At 37.9% G+C, this 18,863-nt stretch overlaps 1 protein-coding gene across 8 annotated transcripts in view; it reads left to right on the forward strand.

Moving 5' to 3' along the window:
- Positions 1-18,006, forward strand: part of LOC102225212 (multiple epidermal growth factor-like domains protein 11) — a 112,340-nt gene extending 94,334 nt beyond the window's left edge. For 4 of the 8 annotated variants that reach the window (XM_023326426.1, XM_023326457.1, XM_023326434.1 and 1 more), the window contains 11 exons: positions 1,228-1,362; positions 4,072-4,200; positions 5,449-5,577; positions 6,207-6,335; positions 6,455-6,583; positions 6,678-6,914; positions 7,985-8,154; positions 8,256-8,319; positions 11,129-11,173; positions 11,805-12,011; positions 13,125-18,006. In XM_023326426.1, the coding sequence (XP_023182194.1) occupies positions 1,228-1,362; positions 4,072-4,200; positions 5,449-5,577; positions 6,207-6,335; positions 6,455-6,583; positions 6,678-6,914; positions 7,985-8,154; positions 8,256-8,319; positions 11,129-11,173; positions 11,805-12,011; positions 13,125-13,300 (1,550 nt within the window). In that variant the 3' untranslated portion in view covers positions 13,301-18,006. The remainder of the gene's footprint in view (positions 1-1,227; positions 1,363-4,071; positions 4,201-5,448; positions 5,578-6,206; positions 6,336-6,454; positions 6,584-6,677; positions 6,915-7,984; positions 8,155-8,255; positions 8,320-11,128; positions 11,174-11,804; positions 12,012-13,124) is intronic. The other 4 variants (XM_023326447.1, XM_023326466.1, XM_023326473.1 and 1 more) reach the window with 2 other exon arrangements.
- Positions 18,007-18,863: the final 857 nt, after the last annotated feature.

Consider the following 18,863-nt stretch of genomic DNA (forward strand, 5'->3'; position numbering starts at 1 on the left):
ACACTTTTTGGAAAAAAGCCTCAGCTCTTTTAACTAGTCCTTAATAAAATCCAGTGAAACATTCTGCTTTTGGGAAGTCACCTAATTAGAAAACAAGAGTGTTTAATCTCAGCATAAAGACAGTGTTTCTGTGTAGTCCTTAGAGAACAAACAGCATTATGAAGACCACAGCAGGTACAGTAGGTCGTGGACAAAGTGGTGGAGAAGTTTAAAGAAGAGTTTTGTTAAAAGTCGACATCGAAACGTTTACAACATCTAGAACACTGATCCAATTTTTTTCCATCTAAAAATCTGAAGTTCAGGTGGGAAAAACTGTTTTTCCCAGAGTTTGCAAATCTGGTCTACAAACCTGGTCTTGATGTGAGATTGGCAAGGAGAAAATCATTATAGAAAGAAAGTTATAATAAGTCCTAATTATACGTGGCCACATTCCATGTAAGGAATACAGAAACCATGTAGAAGAAGATGCTCTGGTTAGATTTTTCCAAAATTATTTCTTTGTCCTTCGTGCAAAATGATTTTTGTGCAGGAAATATAACATCCTGAAGACTTTATCCAATCTTGAAAAAAGGTGGTGGCAGCATCATACTTTAGCAACCTTCAACCTTAAACATGTGGCCAACATTACATGTTTAATGTTCACATATATGGACTACTTTGTGTTTTTGTATAACATTTATACTAGAAGGTTTGTGGTACTACAAGTTAACAAAATAATTTTAAAAAGTTTCAAGGGTGTAAATATGTTGGCAAGCCACTGTTGCATCTAGCAGACTTATCTGCTACAGTCTCCTATTTCCAAAGATTAGGACCTTTGTGGGTGATATAAGCAAAATAACATTTTATTCTTTACTCATATTTGACTCATATTCTTTCAACACATTACCAACACAGGGTTGTTTATTATTCCTGACATTTTTAGATCATAAAGCAGCTTTCAACTCTTGACACAGGAAAATATTTTTACACTTCTCTTAACTCCTAGTATTCTGTCTGAGGCAGGAGATAAAATGTCGGTGATTACAATAATGACAGCCTTTACTGCTCTCACCCTCCCCTTCACACGCTCTCCTTGTCTCCTCTGCTTTTAATTCCTCCGGCGTTGATTTTTCTCTACTCCCTTGATCGCTCTTGTCATGCTGTGTCCAATAATTATATACCTCTTGTTCCATCAACATTGGTGACTGATTCCCTCTCCTCTCCCCCGCCACGCTCCGTTGGCTGCAGTCTGCTCTCCGGGGTTCTATGGGCACCGCTGCAGCCAGACGTGTCCGCAGTGCGTGCACAGCATCGGCCCATGCCATCATGTCACCGGCCACTGTGAGTGCCTCTCTGGCTTCACGGGCTCCCTGTGCAACCAAGGCAAGTAGCTTCCTGAGTCCTATTAATTTTCCTGCAGCTTTCTTTGAAGTTTTTTTTGTTGTTGTTGTTGTTTTTATTGTTTGTTTGTTTTTTTATTCATTAGAAATTGATGCATACGTCTACATTCAGAGGTACTACTAAGCCGGGAAGTATTTTGAGTAAAAAGTGTAAATTTAAAAATGTTACTTTTTTTACATCAGATAAGCGTCTCCACAATCCATGTAAAAATCTCTCGGGCTGAGTTTTTCAGGCAAAGGATGCATGAATACACTGCAGAATCTCTATCTGATTCTGGAGCTGCATATAAAATCTGTTCACTAATGCACAAAGACGAATCATGTGCACATCACGTCTTACTGTAAAATTAGTTTTAACCTCTGTGTTCTGTATTGTTTTGATGATGATTCAATTTTGCAGAAAAATGTGCTCAATGTGTCTCAATCATAGCAGAAAAAAAGCATCTGCAAAAATTTTGCAGCTTCTTCTTTTACCTAAATTTGTGTCTAAAGTGTGACATTGTTTCCTTCTTGCATTCTCAGGAATAATACTTAATAAATAAAATAATATGCCCTCTCTTGATTTGCCACACTACATGGTAAATGTAATCTTTTATCATCAATATTTGTATTTTCCGCATTCTGACTTTTTCCATTCATTCAATAGTAAAAAAAAAAAAGAATTTAGGTTGAAATTGGCATGTTTCTTAAACTGGATGTAAAAGAAAAAAAACACTAAAAATGCTGTTGCACAAATTTGATAAAGTTGCCAATGTGTGCTTTAAAGAATTCAAGTTTAGTTAAGGAAACTTTATTCTTCATTTGATAATGGTTAGCAAGCTGATATAAGTTAGCACAAATATCAAAAAAAGCAGCAAATAATTATCATTTGTGAAACGTACAAATAATATGACTACATTGCTATTCAAGTTGGTTCAGGGTCAAGAACTTGAACAAGAATATTCAGAAAACTGATAAGGAAATTCAGAAATAAAATATACAAATTTGGGTCTAGAAAAATGTGGAATTTTCTAAAGGAAAAATGTTTACCAACCCAGAAAAGGACAATCCTGGAAAACCTGCTGAGGGCTGCAGAAGATTTGAGAGGGGACCAGAAGTTCACCTTTGAAGATGAGAACAACCTTGAACATACACCAGGAGATACTATAGAATTATTTAGATCAGAGCAACAATTTGTAAGAATGGCCTAGTCAAAGCTCACACCTAAATAGAGTTAAAATACTGTAATATAACTTGATGCTCTCCATCCAAATGAGATTCATATATTTTGCAAAGAACTGGCTAAAACACCATACTTTTCAGTCTATTAACAGATTATCAAAACCCGACATCAATCCTTCAAAATTCCCAATTATGCACTACTTTGGAATGTTTTACTTAAAACCCCAATTAAATTTATGAAGTTTGTGGAAAAACTTAGCCTCAACACTTTTGCAAGGACACTGTATTAAATATTGAAAACAGAAAGAAGCTTCACCTTTATTCTTGTCTGACCTCTGTTCATTCTGTCCAAGTTTCACCTGTTGTAAGATTAACTTGTGTTTGTGTACTCCAAATTTCAATTAAAACGTGTATTTGAAAAGAATCCGTGCAATTGTGCTACAGATTTTTACTTCTAATAATTCACTTTTTTTTTTAAATAAATCACAGAAAGCCATGGAGGATTGTCTTGAATTCTCTTTCATGGCTTTAAGCAGTATCTTATAAATAAAAGTTTAAAAGCTTAGCTGAAGGAAGAGAAGTGAGTAAAGATGAGAGCTGGCCCTAATTTGTCATGGCTATAATTACTATTGAGCAGCCGTTGGGAGACGAGGGACGGAGGTGGCAGACAACATGGATGTTCTTCTCCTTATGTTGATCCCCACTGGCGTCCTCACTTGTCCTTTGTCCAGCACGCAGAGTCCCAGCCTAATGAAGCTCTCCTAGTGAGCTGAGGTTTGAAATTCCCCCAAAGCAGCATGGGGGAGTCAACCTCATGGCTTAATGACAACCTGCTTGAAGGAGCTTGAAAGAGCTCTCAAGAAGAGGGGAATGCCAGTTGAAATGCAATCATTAAAATCCCCCCACATGAAAATGAGTCCGACCACGCTCTTCCTCAGCCAGCCACCTTATCAGATATTTCTAACACCGGGCTATTCTCTTTATATGAGACCTTTGATCTGTCTTCTGGTGCTGCAGCTTCCAGATCCTGACGCTCCGATACACCTTGGCACAATTCGTCTCTTCTCATCCCCCCACCCCTATAAAAAAAGACAATAGACGTTTCAGTGAATATGATATATTTTGTAGAATACTGCCAGAGTGCATTGAAATATTAATTTCATAAAATATTTATACAGGGGTCTGTGTACACAGTCTATTTTAATTCTGTGGCGCATCACTCATTCCTCTCTAGTGAGTAGAAATAGGGCAGTTCTGCCACAGGAGGCAGTGATTAACTCCTCCTTTTGTCTAAACAGATCAGTTCACTTCATGTCCACTCCAATAGAACAATATAATGCATTAGAGGGAATGTTCACCTAAACTGCTGTGGAAGTCTTTGTTGTACACCTGCTCTCAGTAAAGTGCTCAGATTTTATGTAATTGTGCTCATACCGTTGACCAATCTTTGACCTGTGTAATTACATTAACTTCAGAGGGGCTGATTATTGCTGTGTTTTTTTTTATTCTGCTTTTTGTTTTTATTTTGCAGTCTGTCCGAGCGGCAGGTACGGCAGGACTTGCGCAGAGATCTGCCTCTGCACCAACAACGGCACCTGCAATCCCATCGACGGCTCCTGCCAGTGTTTCCCCGGCTGGACCGGAGATGATTGCTCGCAGGGTACTACTTCACCGTATCTGCCTCAATTGTTTTTTTTTTTCTGCTTTACACATTTTCCTTGTTCTCATCGTTTGTCTCTCACTCTTATTTTCCCCTCATATGTTTAAATTCATACACATTAGTCATCTTCATGACCCTACTCATCCACAAGTAATGCCCTCGGCTCCAGATGATGTAAAACACATTGCTAGCTTAAATGGTTGTAGTAATGCATTATGCTCTTTGATTTACTGCACCTCAGGCCAAAGATCATTAAGATAACTTTGAGCCAGCTCACCATGGGAAACAGATATGCATTGTGTGTGTGCATGTGTACTGTGGCTCTCAAAAATCTAGACACCCCTGTTAGACTGCCAAGATTTAGTGATGTAAAATAAAGACCATGATAAATCATTTCAAAACTTTTTCTATGTATATTTTAACATTAATCCTGTACAATTCAAGTTATACAGTAGACAAAAATAAAAAGAGCTGCAATATGCTGGTTTCATAAATGTGGAGAAGCTTAAACAAACACTTTGTTTAAGCACCTTTTTGTGTGCATACCTGTCACCAGTTGTCTGATATCTCCTAACATTTGGTTACTTGCATCCTTTAGCGAAAGCCACAGTTTTCAGGCAAGTTACAAAATATAAGAATAATCTCACTGTACAAAGGTGTCAGTCAGAACAAAAAAAGTAAGCAATACCTACTTAATGTGGTGAGTGAAGGCAGTAAGCCAGAGAATCTATGGGACAACAATAACTTTACAAAACCGAACATTTCTCCAGAAATGTTTGAAAGATGATAGTGTAACTGTTCAGAGAGTTTGCAAACAGTTGCAGAAGTTTACAAAAAGTACTATCTGTGTTCCTCATGTGTGACCAATCCCAATTTCTATTCTCCATTTGTCTGGACTATTTTCTTCCCAAATCTTGTCAGTGGAAAAAAGTGGGAGCTTTCAGTCAGCTGACTGGTGGTGTGCAGCAGCAGGTGTGGCAGGGGCAGCACTTTTACGCTATGGAAGCGAAAAATCTGATTACTTTCTCCTGAATCTCATCATAAACACTTTTAACTGTGACTAAATATTTTCAGCCAGCCGGCCCCTACCTGCTTTACATCTGTCTGTTAATACAGGGTTTTCAGAATATACAGTAAGATATATTTCACAAATGCTTCGAGGATGTCCCAACTTCATGTGTTTGGTGCTTCATGCATGCATGTTTCAGGGTGTGATCATGAGCCTGACTGTGTCTCTGGCATCTGCAGCGTGTCCCTCTGGGCACTGGGGTCCTGATTGTCTCAACTCGTGTAACTGTCACAACGGAGCCCAGTGCAGTGCCTATGATGGGGAGTGCAGGTGCAGCCCTGGCTGGACTGGTCTCTACTGCACACAGCGTGAGTTCCCCCCCCACACCCAGAAACAAGATGCACAGTGTCATCTACTGGCTGAGCTGCAGAACTGCAGTGGATGTTATGGAGGCATGTTTTCCAGTCTCGAGGCTAATGTATGATGTGAAGTTTCCATTTTCAATTTTTTTAGGAAGAGCAACATCAAAAAAAGATAATGGTCACTTCATCATTTTGCTCATAATATATTCCAGTCATTTTCTCACTGATAGTGCAGCTCATCAGCTTCAGTCCTGTAATTTAAATGCCATTATGCAGAACCCTAAGGGTTTATCCAGAGTTGTTTGTAGAGTCAGGCTCATGCTATTGTGCATGATAAGAAACATTGTTTTTATTGTTTTCCTTTTTGTCACACAGTCCTAACATTCAATTACGTGTTGTTCATGTTGTAGAACAAAAAGTTATGTTCACAGCATAACTGGATTTTCTGCTGAAGCAGGAAATTTTTCATTTCCATTTATTCACAGAGTCCCTTATTGAGTATGCTGTGGTGACATTGAATTGTATTGATTTCTCTATTCCCTGGTGATATGACCTTGACTCTTTACATTGTCTTCCACTCTCTTTTGCCTCCCCCCCCCATCCCATCCAACCATTATATACATCTCTATCACCAGGTTGTCCTTCAGGTTTTTACGGAAAAGACTGCTCTGAAGTCTGCCGCTGCCAGAACGGCGCGGACTGTGACCACATCACGGGCCAGTGTGTTTGCCGAACAGGCTTCATTGGGACGGGCTGTGAGCAGAGTTGAGTGTGCCAGCCACATTTTTATTTCTATGCAAAATTACCCTGTGGAGGTGTTTGGCTCCTGTTCACTAAGTGCTTTAATTTGATAAATGTAGTAATGTACTCCCCTGACATGCAGAGTGTCCTGCTGGTACATTTGGATATGGCTGCCAGCTGCTGTGCGAGTGCCTGAACAATGCAACGTGCGACTATGTGACTGGAACATGCTACTGTAGCCCCGGATATAAAGGCATTCGCTGCGATCAAGGTGACTGAGCTGTTGGAGAAGTTGCACTGGATTATTGATGAAACATATGTGTACATGTAGTTTAGGGAACTCACTGTTTTCGTTTTCCGTGTAGCAGCTCTGATGATGGAAGAGCTGAACCCATACACCAAGATAAGCCCGGCACGTGGTTCAGAGCGGCAGTCTGCGGGGGCTGTCATGGGCATCATCTTTCTGCTTCTCATCCTCATGGCCATGCTTAGTGTGTTTGTGTGGTACAGGCAGAGACAGAGGGACAAGGGCCAGGAGATCCAGCCCAGTGTGTCCTACTCACAGGCAATGCACATTAACAACACTGACTACTCTCTTTCTGGTAAGATATTTCAAGTATTTTCAATTTATGGCTAAATTTATTAATTATTTACAATACAGAGCATCGTGCATGTATGCCTACACATATACCCACTGTGCCTATACAGAGTTTTCATAACCTTCATAAACCTTCATAAACTTTTTCATATTTTGCGAAGCAACAGCTTAAACTTTGTTGCATTTTATTGGTGTTCTATGAGGTAAAACTTCAAATAGTAATGAATAATTAAGTTAAAATGGAAGGTAGAGAATAAAGAGTTTAAAATATGAAAAGCGAGGCATGAATTTTTATTCTTGCATCTTTTTACTGTGATCCCCATAACTGAAGGCCACCAATTACCTTCAGTAGTCACCTAACATACCAATGTTTGTAGAGTTAGGTTATAGCATCTCAAGTGTCTCACTGTTCCAGCCATTGTCTGAATATGGAATGAATATGGCACAACTGCAAACCCACTAAGACATAGCTGTCCACGTAAGCAGACGGGTGAATGAGGTCAAGATTAATCAGAGAATTGATCAGAGCCAAGTGGTTAAGAAGAAGGGGCTTGACTTTCACCTTTTAATAGGACAAACACCTAAAACAGTCATCAGGAGCTGCAACAGGATGAAAAGTTGTTTGTTAGAAAAGCCCAGTCAAAGTTCAGACTTATATCTAATTAAATATTTGCCCCCAGGGTTTAAAAATGATGTTCAAAGCTACTCTTCATCCAATTTGATGGAGCTTGACATTTCGCAAAGAAGAATGGTCAAATATTTTAGTCCTTAGATGCTTAAAGCTGGTAGAGACATACCTCACAACACGTGTGCCTATAATTTTAGAGAAAGCAGATTCTACCCTTTTTAGATTATAATTTATTAAAAAAAATTAAAAAAATCTGAAAATCAGGTGTTATTTTCTTTCAACTTCACATGGAATACTTTGTAGTTCTTTAAAATAAATAATGTTGTGGTTTTAATATGACAAAATATGAAATACATCAAGATGTAAGAATATTGTTACAAATAATTGTCTAAAAGTGTCATGGACCTAAAATTATCTTTTACGCATCTCATCCTGTAAACTTTTAGAGTGTGGCAGTACTGTTGCGATGAGGACCAGTGTCTCAGAGATCAATCAGAACCAGAACAGCACCAGCAGCACTGCCCAATGCTTCTCCAATCCCAGTTACCCCACCGTAGCCCAGTGTAACGTGGTCTCCACCATTTCCAGCAACCTTGACGGGACCCTGACTCTCAAAGTATGGGCTTTCAACATTGGCATTGTCATAGCCTCTTTTTACCCAACAATACCATGTTGGAGCATTAAGCGATTGTCATGTTATATTCTTCTCTTTTGCAGTCAAGTACCCTGAAGAGCCGAAATGCCTCAGAATGGAGAGCCTTCTGCAACCTTAATGACATAGGTCAGTCCTACTCTCACTTATTATGTCACACCACATATAGGCTGAATTTGGATTTCAGAGCAATAAATGAGCAAAACTGTCAAATCAGGGGCGAAGACGTGCGTGTCATTAAAGCAGACCTCTCAGTGCTGGAAGCCTGCTGTGAATGAAGATGAAGCAGGGGTCTCTTGTTAAACATAACCTTTGCTCTGATTTTGATAAGATATGCGGGTAGGACAGGGGGAGAACCGGAGTGGAGATGAATAGGGGTCACTATGAGCTCATTAGTCCTCCTTCACTTCCCCAAGTGACCATGATGACTTACAATGGGTCAAACGCTGCACACTTAGGATATTAATTATAGAAAATCCTACAACAAAGTGTGAACATTTTTTATTCAGGAGAGCAGCCTTTTATAAATGCCTCAGAAGAGCTGTGGTTGTGAAGAAAAACAAGTGTTTATCTGTCGATATGTAAAATGCAACTGGATGAAATCGGTTTGCACATAGAAAAGTGCAGCTGCTGTTCAGTAACAAGTATCTTAGATTAGTAAACATGCTAAAATCATTCTGCTGTGCTTATTTGAAGAAACATTACATTTATTTAAATTGTTTTTGACCCTTTTTATCATTATTTCTTTAGTGGCTTGATGCTCACTCATATTTCAAGAAGAGATTTAAAAAGGATGATGTCTGTGAATTTTTTTGTTTGAACTGCAGTTGTTCTGTAATTATATAGAAACCCAAACAATGTAATAACACAGTAACTGTTGATCAGTCCTGAATAGAATTGGTTCTAATGAATACAGTCCACTCATTTTATAGTCTACCTATTGGGAATGTCACAACACTAATATGTCAAACAAGAAATTGATACCAAGAAAAATATTTGATGTCAAAAATATGAACAGTTACCCTATAGCAATGTTCTCATTATCTTAATTTGGGAAAAGCCATTAAGTAAACGTAGGGAAAATAAAAAAATTTAAAAAAGGTGAAAATTGTGGCTTTCCTGTACACAACAAACAAGATGAGGAGAGGGGTTCACTGCTTGAGCATTTGATACCTGCTTGGAAGTGGTTGTGCACTGGGGAAACATATCTCCATATAAAATCAGAATGGGACTATTAAGTTGCTAATATTAAAGGAGATAATCCCAGCTTATCTGGGAGCTCACTGTTTTATTTCTAAGCCGTGATTGTTTGGATGAGCCTGTGTGGCTGGGGAAAAGGCTGATTAAGTCTGTGTGTCTGCAGAACTGTGGGTGAAACCAACTTAAGGAGATGAAAATGTCTGTTTATAATTTGTGTTGTTGTTTTTTATTTACCATATTTAATTTAGATTAACGTCTTCTCTGCCTGTTACTGTTATCAAAATATGCCAAGGTTTTAAAAAGTTACGGTTTCTGGAATGCTAGAATTTTCCAGCTTAGCGTTACTTTGGTTTAACTCCTTTTAGACTTCTGTCTCAAAAAGTAGAAGTTTCCAAAGTACCCACAAAATACTTTGTATTTTAATAAATATTTAAGACCCTAGTATCTGAACAGGGTGTACTTTCTTAAAAACTGTGATGTCAGTCATCATTGCCAGTCTGATGGACATCTTCAACTTTTTTCTGGCGTCCTTGAGAAGTCTCCTTTGCCGGTGCGATAATAAAACCCCTCAAACACATGTTTGAAGATCAAACTGTGATAGATCGCTCTTCCTTAATTAAAACATCCTGCCTGCTCAAACCTGATTGTTATTCCACACTTTTCTCTGATATCACCTTTAAATAAACTGCTGATGATAAATGTTCACATATTTCCTCATAGCTAAGAATTTATGTTGGCACATTTTTATGTTATATTTAGGCAGACATTTAGAATATTTATAATGGTTAATAGGCTTGCCATGAACACACTGCACATTAAATTGTGTATTAAAAAATTCAACTTTCCCTTTTGGCTTGTAACTTTTGATGACTATGTTCAAATCCATGTTTGATCTTGAGAAATATTCAGAAAGTATAAAAGACAGAATATGCGCACAAGGCAGCAGAGAGCGCAACCAAAAGTTATATAGGAGAAATCAATGCATAACACAATGACTAAACAAAGAGACAGTATGAATAGGGAAATATGCAGCTGCAGGATAAAGTCAGTAGAAATGCTGTTTGAAAGCAGTAGCTTGGAGATCTAACAATCATCACCCTACCATGGATTTAAAAAGTGCTCTATGGAAGTGGTACTGTGTCTATAATTCCTCACAAAAATAACTAATTCAAAGAACTCAAAATAGTATTTTATACCTGGGATGAACTGGATGTTGTAAAAAAATATATACTGTATATAATATATGTTCATTGGTTCATTTGGCTCAGACACTAGGGCATTCTAAAACTAGATTTTTATATTATGAAAGCAATTCTAATGTGCATTTTGGAAATAAAATCCCTTTTTATTTTTATAAAAATAAATTTGACTTTTAGTATCTTGGAATGTTTGAATCAAAACCCACTAGTATCTGAAAATGTTAAAAATTTCACTCTTCTTGACAAAACAGTCACCATTCACTCATTGGGCTGTCTTTATTTTTATAAATACAGCTGTAAAACGTTTTGTACTCTTCTCCTGACTGATACTTTTTTATGAGCTCATTTTGATCCTCTGTAATATCATTGTTAATTGTATCTGTAGCAATAGGATGCAAACAAAGGAAAACGTGAAAAATGATAGCATGACAGCTAAACCTTATTTCAGGTAGAGCTGATCCATCATAAGTATACTGAAAGCTGAAACTGAATCTGCGTTTCTGTAGAAAATGTTTGCCTTTCTTGTTTCACATTTTCAGAAGTTCAACAGAATGAGGCACAGCCACAAAAAGCATCGCGAAAAGGTAAGCAGATACCTTTAGGATGCGGTGTTCAGGTGTTTTTAAAGTTTATCTCCAGGTGGAATGGCTAAAAGAATCTTTTCACTTTACAGCTGATACATCAGTTTTCCTGTTTGGATTGTTTTTTTTTTTCTCTTTTTATATTAATTTCACAGCCGCAAAGTGTCACATCTGTATTTTTCTGATTTATACAAGAAGTCTCTGCGGTCTGGACAGGATCATGGTGGGCTGAGCTTTTATCCGAATAGTAATTGCTTTCCATGGCTCGCTGCCTGATACGTCATTTTGTCTTCAGCGCTGGGCAGTCGATGGTGAATGTGAGAGACCCAGGGGTGTGAAGAGGGCTCTGCTGCTGTCTCTAATGAGGCCTCTTATCAGATTGATGAGACCGTTATAGATGAGATGAGCCTTCCACTCTCTTGCCTTTGTACTCTTATTACTATATACCACCATTAGTCACCTGTCGCAGACAAAAGAAATTCAGCTTCAGAATGGCAACAAGCTTCATTGCCATTCTCTTCGCCATTCTCCAATATGGGCTTAAATTCATGTATTAATACCACCATTATGAGTCTGTGACAATCGCTTCATCTTTTATGATGCTGCATAAATCCTTGTCTTGTGGCAACTGCAGATTACATAAAGAGCTCCATGTGCAACAACAGCTCCTGCTCGCTGAATAGTGATAATCCATACGCCACTATCAGAGACCCACCCGGGCTGGCGTGCAAGCACACAGAGAGCAGCTATGTGGAGATGAAGTCCCCCTCCCACCGTGAAGTCCCCTTTGGAGGCACTGCCACTCTCCTGGGCACCGTGAGCAGGAACCTCTATGATGTTGGTGAGTTTGCTGTTGATTTGGATGGAAGCTTTCAGCTTTTATCTGCAGTGAGCCAGACACCTCTGATATGATTTTTTAAATTTACTTTACCTGCTGTGCTCTGGTCATTTTAAAATGTCATTGATGAACATTGAGGATTAAGCACAGGAATTGGTTGTCTACTTTATATTAGCAAGTTTGTCTGTTGTATAAACATAAAAATTGTTTTTACCAGCAAGAAAAATCCACTTTACCGATGTTCCCATAATGTCCCTGTTAAAATAATTTACTTAAAATGCTTGTATGCTCAACCAATAGTTGGCGTCAAAAGTCTTCACTGTTCTAAATTCAGTTTTAATGTTCCTTTTTTATTTTCTTTCTCCCCTAGTCTTACAGTAGAATTGGTGATTTGTTTTTGTTCCCTTTACCACTAATTAGCAGAAATTAGTGAGAAGAATTCAGTTTGTTTTTAAATTTGTACATTCAGTTATTGGCTTTATTCCTAACTTTTCTAGAATATTCATAACTCATAATAGTTCATAATAGTTATTGATTGTCTGTAATCAATATTAATCTGGAAAATAAAGAAAATTGTTCCCTAGACTGGTGAAGAATTCATGGAAAGTTGATACGTTAATTTCACTTCAGTTTATTTCCGTAGCACTGATTCTCAACAAATGTCAACTCAAGGCACTAAACAAAGCAAACAGATATAATTTATATACAGAGATAGTTAATTCATTAAAATATCAAAATGTTTAACCCACATATTTCAATTTCAATTAGATATCAGTTCAGTTAACTTCAGGTTATATGCCAGTCTGTAAAAAGTTTTCTCTCTGTGGAAACCGAGCTGATTGAATCATGTTATCAATCAAGTATGGTGAAAGAAAAGGAAAACTGCCTGTTCTTTTAGTAGGAAGAAACCTCCAGCAGAGGCAGCTGGCTCTGTGTGAGCGGCCATCTGCTGGAACTGACTGTGGTTTTGATCGGAAATTAGATTGCATAACTTAACAGATTGTGAGATTAGCTGGTTAATTAGCATTAGCATAAATTCTTGCATCAGTGTTTCACCTTTCTCCTTGGCCTTACTAACGTACGTTTTTTCCTACCTTTTCTGTCAAACTGTTGCAGAGCCCACTGTGAGTATCCTGCAGGGACCCAATGGAATGGCCACAGGTTTTTCCCAGGGTCCTTATGACCTTTCCTGTGGCAGGAACATCCCTAGCCACTACGACATTCTGCCCATGCGCCACAGCCCCACACACACACCCCCGGCGCCCCCAGAAAGCCCCAGTTCCTTGCTTTAAGGTGGACATCCTCCACCTGGCCTGGCAACCACAGGAAACCAACTTTCAGCCAATGGCTCTCCCTTTGTCTCTATATGTGTTCGATTTGGTGCTGAGATTCTGAGATGGAGAGACAACCACGACTCCTCTGCCTCACTTTGGCTCTCTTCCTGTGACCTTGAGGGAAAATGAGAGGAGGAAAAAGTGTCCCACTCACCAGCGACTGTTCGCCAGTTTTATTTTGTTATGGAGTTGACTACTCAGACTGCTGCCTGGCCTTTATATGGACCTCCTGATGTGGAACAGGGTTGTTCCGAACACAGGACACATGAACTGAGTGGACAGTGTATTTACAGGGAGAGCTGTCCTCGTGCTCATTTTTATCCCATGATATATGTTTATTATAAAAGAGCAGTAGAGTGTTTATAATGTCCCCCCAAACCAAAATTATTGTCCTGGAGAGAGAGAAGGTAGCATAAAGAGAAGCTCTGCTCATCGAACTCAGAAGTGAAGGAATGTTTCCGGTGGCCTAAATGTTTGACATGGGACTGTGAAAAGGAGTTTGAGCAAGCATGGGTAAAATAGAAAATTGTTGTAATGGTTCTGTATTCGCTGTTATCCAGTAATGATCACACACATAATACTAATGTAAGCTAAGTTTTGTTGTTAACGAGGCCGTGTGTATCTGGACATGTTTTCAGCTCGCCAGTGTTCATGCATTTATTCCATTTATTGAGACTTACACACACAGAATCGGTCTAACATTTGACCCTTTTCTTCACATTAATGAAGTGCTCCAAACTTGTGTTGTTTTCCATGTGAAGCCGTTTTTTTTTTTTCTTGCAAATGTCTTGGTTTCTGTTTTAAGGTCATTGGATGCTTCGATCTTTTATGTTTTGTATTTATGAAGCTCTTTGCTTTACCTATTAATTTATATTATTGAAGACTTTTTATTAATGTGGTTATAATAATTAAAAGATGAGCATGATCAGATAATGATACCCACCGATGTAGATAACACACAATTTATCTTCTTGTGAGATTAGCCGTGTCATTTTGTGAGCTGTTTTTGAAGTCACTTAAAATATTCTCTCTGTCAAATTGTAGATTAAAAATAACTTTTCATCTGACCAATGTAAGACCCAAGAGCATTTTCAAAGGGGATTCATGTGTGATAGAAATGTTTCTAAAACCTCTTTTTATTTTCCTATCAGGCTAATTAATTCTTTTATCTAGTAGATTGAATTTGCTTAAATCCATTCCACCCTCTGTTGAAGCAATAACATGTTGACAATCGATGCACAGACAGCGTTTCACTGGACATCACCACATCTTTGAGCAGCATAGTGACAGTTGATCTCACCTCCCATGACTGTTTGTCCTTTTAGGACACTTTTTTTCTAGTTGCTGTCACATAAATCTGGTTGTTGTTTTGGTACTTAAGTTTGTTTCCTATTAAATACCTCTTCTGTCACCAAAAGCCTGTCTCATTCACATTAATACACTGAATAAGGACAAATAAATTTCCTTGATAAATTTAGCTAATGTGATAATTTAGGTTTGGGAGCAAAGCCACGCCTCTAATCACTTGGCAAGTCTACTTGTAGCTGGCGCTTGCACACAGAACACTTTATCTTCTGCTCTTGATACCACATCCCTGCCTCCCTTCATCATTTCATCCTGACCTTATCTCTACTCCTTTTCTTTACTCCAGCCTTGTCATCATTATTGTACAAGTCTTTTTCCTTCAATCCAGTCCTCCCCATCCTTCTTTTTAACAAATCTTCCTTATCGCTCAGCAAATCTTGTTTCTCTCCGTTCTTGCAACAAATCTTCATTGGTTCTCCTTTTTGAACAATTTGTGTAAAATGTCATTTAGCCTAGCTATTGTTTTTTGTTTGTTTGTTTGGAATAAAAGAAAAAAAAAATCCCTTTCAATTTCATCCATCCTCCACATCCCTACGTTTGACCCCTTTTCGTTTTGCTCCTTCTCATCTCTTTTTAGAATTTTGTCCCATCCTACCCATCTTCCTGATCCTTCTTTTACGACCCATACTCATCCTCCTCATCTCTCTATTTGACCCTATTTCATCACACTCCTAACAACCTCTTGTCATTTGATCCATCCACCTCATCCATCTTTAAAACTCCATCCCTTTCATCCTTTTTTCTCTCATTTTGACCCCTTTTATTCCACCTACCCATCTTTATAACCATACTTATCCTTCTTTACAAACACTCTTCATCTCTTTTTCCTCCACCTCCCTCTCAATGACTCACTTCTATTCCACTCATTATTCACATCGATACTTAGGAACCTTTTGCATCCCTGTCATCTCCCTTTTACCTTTTTACAACCCCTCATCATCACACTCTCCCTTCGTCCTCTCTTCCTCTTCATCCTTCCTTGTTATCCTCTTTACCATCCATTTTATTCTAGTCATCCTCTTAATCTCTATAACCATTTTCGTCTCACCCACGCTCCCTATTTGCTTTTTGCACATCGTTTTCACTCCCATTATCTAAATCATCTGTTTTTCATACATTTTAAGCCCACCCATTGTGGATTTGTGATGCCATTTTCCTGCAGAGACAGAAGCCCCACTCTTTTTCACCTTCCTCCTAACCAATAAAAACGAGACTCCTCATATGTAGTACAGCCCTATGATCCAGCTACTGTATTTCTTCGTTCTCTCTTTTATTGAGTCAGTGAACTCCCGTTGTCATTGTATGGTCCCTGCTGCTGTGAGATTTTCTGTCTAATAAGAAATCAGACTGTAATACTAGATGCTCACAGTCCAGACCTTGATTCAAGTTTTGAGAAGAAATTCACTCCGGTAGGAGCTTCAGAGCTGCCATATTCAGTCACAGGAATATTCTGCTGAAGGATTTTATTTTGAATCGTCTTTGTGAAACGATTTTAAAATAATACATAGAATTTATGTTCTTGTGATTATATCCACTGCTTTACAAAGATATTTATTGCCTTTTTTTGACCACCAATATAACATTTCTTATAGATCCCCCCTCCCCCAACTTTTTACATCAACTGCATCCCATTCACCGTTGTGTTGTGCAGATAGGGAATAAAGGCTGGTTCTTTTGCACAATTTGACCATAAAATGACAACAGACTAAAGAGCTGTCTCTGCCTCAACAGTTTAAAATATTTGATTTTTGAAATACTTCACCAGTCACGTGTTATTGTTCACCTGAGGCTTTCTATATTTCAAGATTTTAGAATCAATGAACGGCCTAATGTTTTAATTTTTGCGCGTGTAAAAGTTTTACATTAAAACAGGTTATTCAATTTGTTTTCCGTCATTGCTGGAACTTCATAGAGATTGTTGAGTGCTGTTCTGGGGTTCCTCACCTGTAAGAAGATTTCCTGAGTGACACAAACGATAGAGATGCCATCGTCAACAACTGATGAACGTGACCAGAAAAACCTGTGAAGGGAGCCAACAACAGGGGAAAAAAAAGATTATAAATGAAAGTTTTGTCCTTATCCACTATATGAAATTCAGGGAAAATATTCATTTTTTAGTTTGTTGAATGTTGTTACAATATAGAAATAGACACCATGCCTTTAGGTTGCTTCAAAAAGTCAGAGGCAACAACAATTTCCCCTAAAACTCAATTCAAGCTGAAAGCTGTGAAAAAAATGGTTAAAAACAGTTAATTGTCTGAGAATTAAATGTATCACATCCATTTCATAACTAATGAAACTGAACTGGCACTGTCTTTCAGCTGAGTCACCATGACGGGAAAAAAAAAGGGAAAAGAAAGGCAATCTGTTGGATTTTCTGAGCCAGTCTAGAACTCTCTGGGTTATTTTTCAATGCCAAATTTCACCAGATGTGTTGTTACATAAAATCTGTTTTATTTATCCTCTATAAGGATTTAATGTTTGTTTGACATCTCCACTGACCATCTATCAATCTGTGTCTGTTTTTTTGTGTTTGTTTTAAACACGTTTGCATTATCATTAAAGCAGAAAAAAATCTTTATGTAGTGCAGCACAGTTGCACTAAATAGTTACAGATTGCATTAGGAGTTTATTGGACATTTTTCAAGCTATTTCTTTGATGTGCTTTACATATTCTTTCTTTTCAATCACATATTTTACTAAAATGTCATTTCTTAAACAACTTTAGGGATGTTTCTCTTTGCCGACACTTCTATAGTAGGCAGCATGAAGCTGAGCTTCAAGTCAAACACTTTCATTTACATCCATTCTTCTTTATTTAGGGCCTGAAGATATTTCTCTGATGCCTGCCTGATGTAAGAGATGGGACTCAAACATCAGTGGATTTTTAAATAGGAAAATGTATCCCCAGGTGTCGCTGAAATTGAACCCAGAGTGTAATGTTGAAATTGAGAAAAACTCACCAAATTATCTTATTGGTCTGCTATAATCCATCCGTTGCAACTTACTGTCAAGACAAACAATAATTTGCAATAATAAAAAAAAACTGTTTGAAAGATGTTTGTTGATTGTATATGACAAGCTGTGGAACTTCAGTATTTAACTATTCCTAAGTAGACATGGAGTAAAAATGAATATATTGACACTGTCTAGCAAAAGCATTCATACATCTTGAACTTTTTCTATTTGTTAATTTCATTTTGCTGCATTATAATGTATTTTCTTGGGACTTTATGAGACAGACCAATGAAAATAGTGCATAATTGTTTATTGGAAGAAAGAACACATGGTTTTCAAAGTTATTAAAGAACTAAAAATCTCTAAAGTGTGACATGCATTTGTACTGAGCATACCTGTGAAAATATCCTAGAACCATCTTTGGCTGCTGCTCTTTTGAAATGTCTGCACCAAATTTACACATATACAGATTGACCATTTTCCTTGACCCTTCTGAGGAAAAGCTTGATGCTGCCATCACCATGCTTAACTGGAGGGATTTTTGGTTTGGGATGACATTCATTTTCTTCCTTTCTACATTCTGGTAAACTGAAAATGGTACTTCTCGTCTTTCTTCTTCCCACTTTGAGTAGTGCACAACTAAAAGTGGTCAATTCACCAGACTGTCACATCTAAGCTGTGGGTCTATGCAGCGTCTGCATGTGCCTCCTGACTCTCTGATTAATTCTGTGAGTTTAGGTGAATAATGGTCCAGCTTTGTGAACAAACTGGCTTGAAAAAGTTTTGAAGTCTTTACAGAGCAGTGGTATTTATACTAAGCTTAAATTCCATAAGGTGACTCACCATTTGCTATTTTGGTATGCACTTTATTGCACTGATCCTGTAATATTAATTATAAATAAGTAAAATCTGTTCAAGTTTGTGGTTGTAACAAAACTTAATCTGAAAAATTTCAAGGAGCGTAAATAGTTTTGCACAACCTATTTAGCTGTGATAAAAGTATGACAAGGTTAAAGGCTCCGGAAGGTTACCCCACAGAGTAGAATAAAATAAAACTTGTTTGGGAGATTATGAAGTTTGGTAAAACAACCTTAAATAAGTAGCGTATGGTGCAGCATGTCATTATTCAGAATACATAAGGTAAGCAAACATTATATGTGGCAAAGTTCCTCCATTTGGTCAAGGGCTGTAAGTAGCA

The sequence above is a fragment of the Xiphophorus maculatus genome, chromosome 2 (genome assembly GCF_002775205.1).
Source record: "Xiphophorus maculatus strain JP 163 A chromosome 2, X_maculatus-5.0-male, whole genome shotgun sequence".
Lineage (NCBI taxonomy): Eukaryota > Metazoa > Chordata > Actinopteri > Cyprinodontiformes > Poeciliidae > Xiphophorus > Xiphophorus maculatus.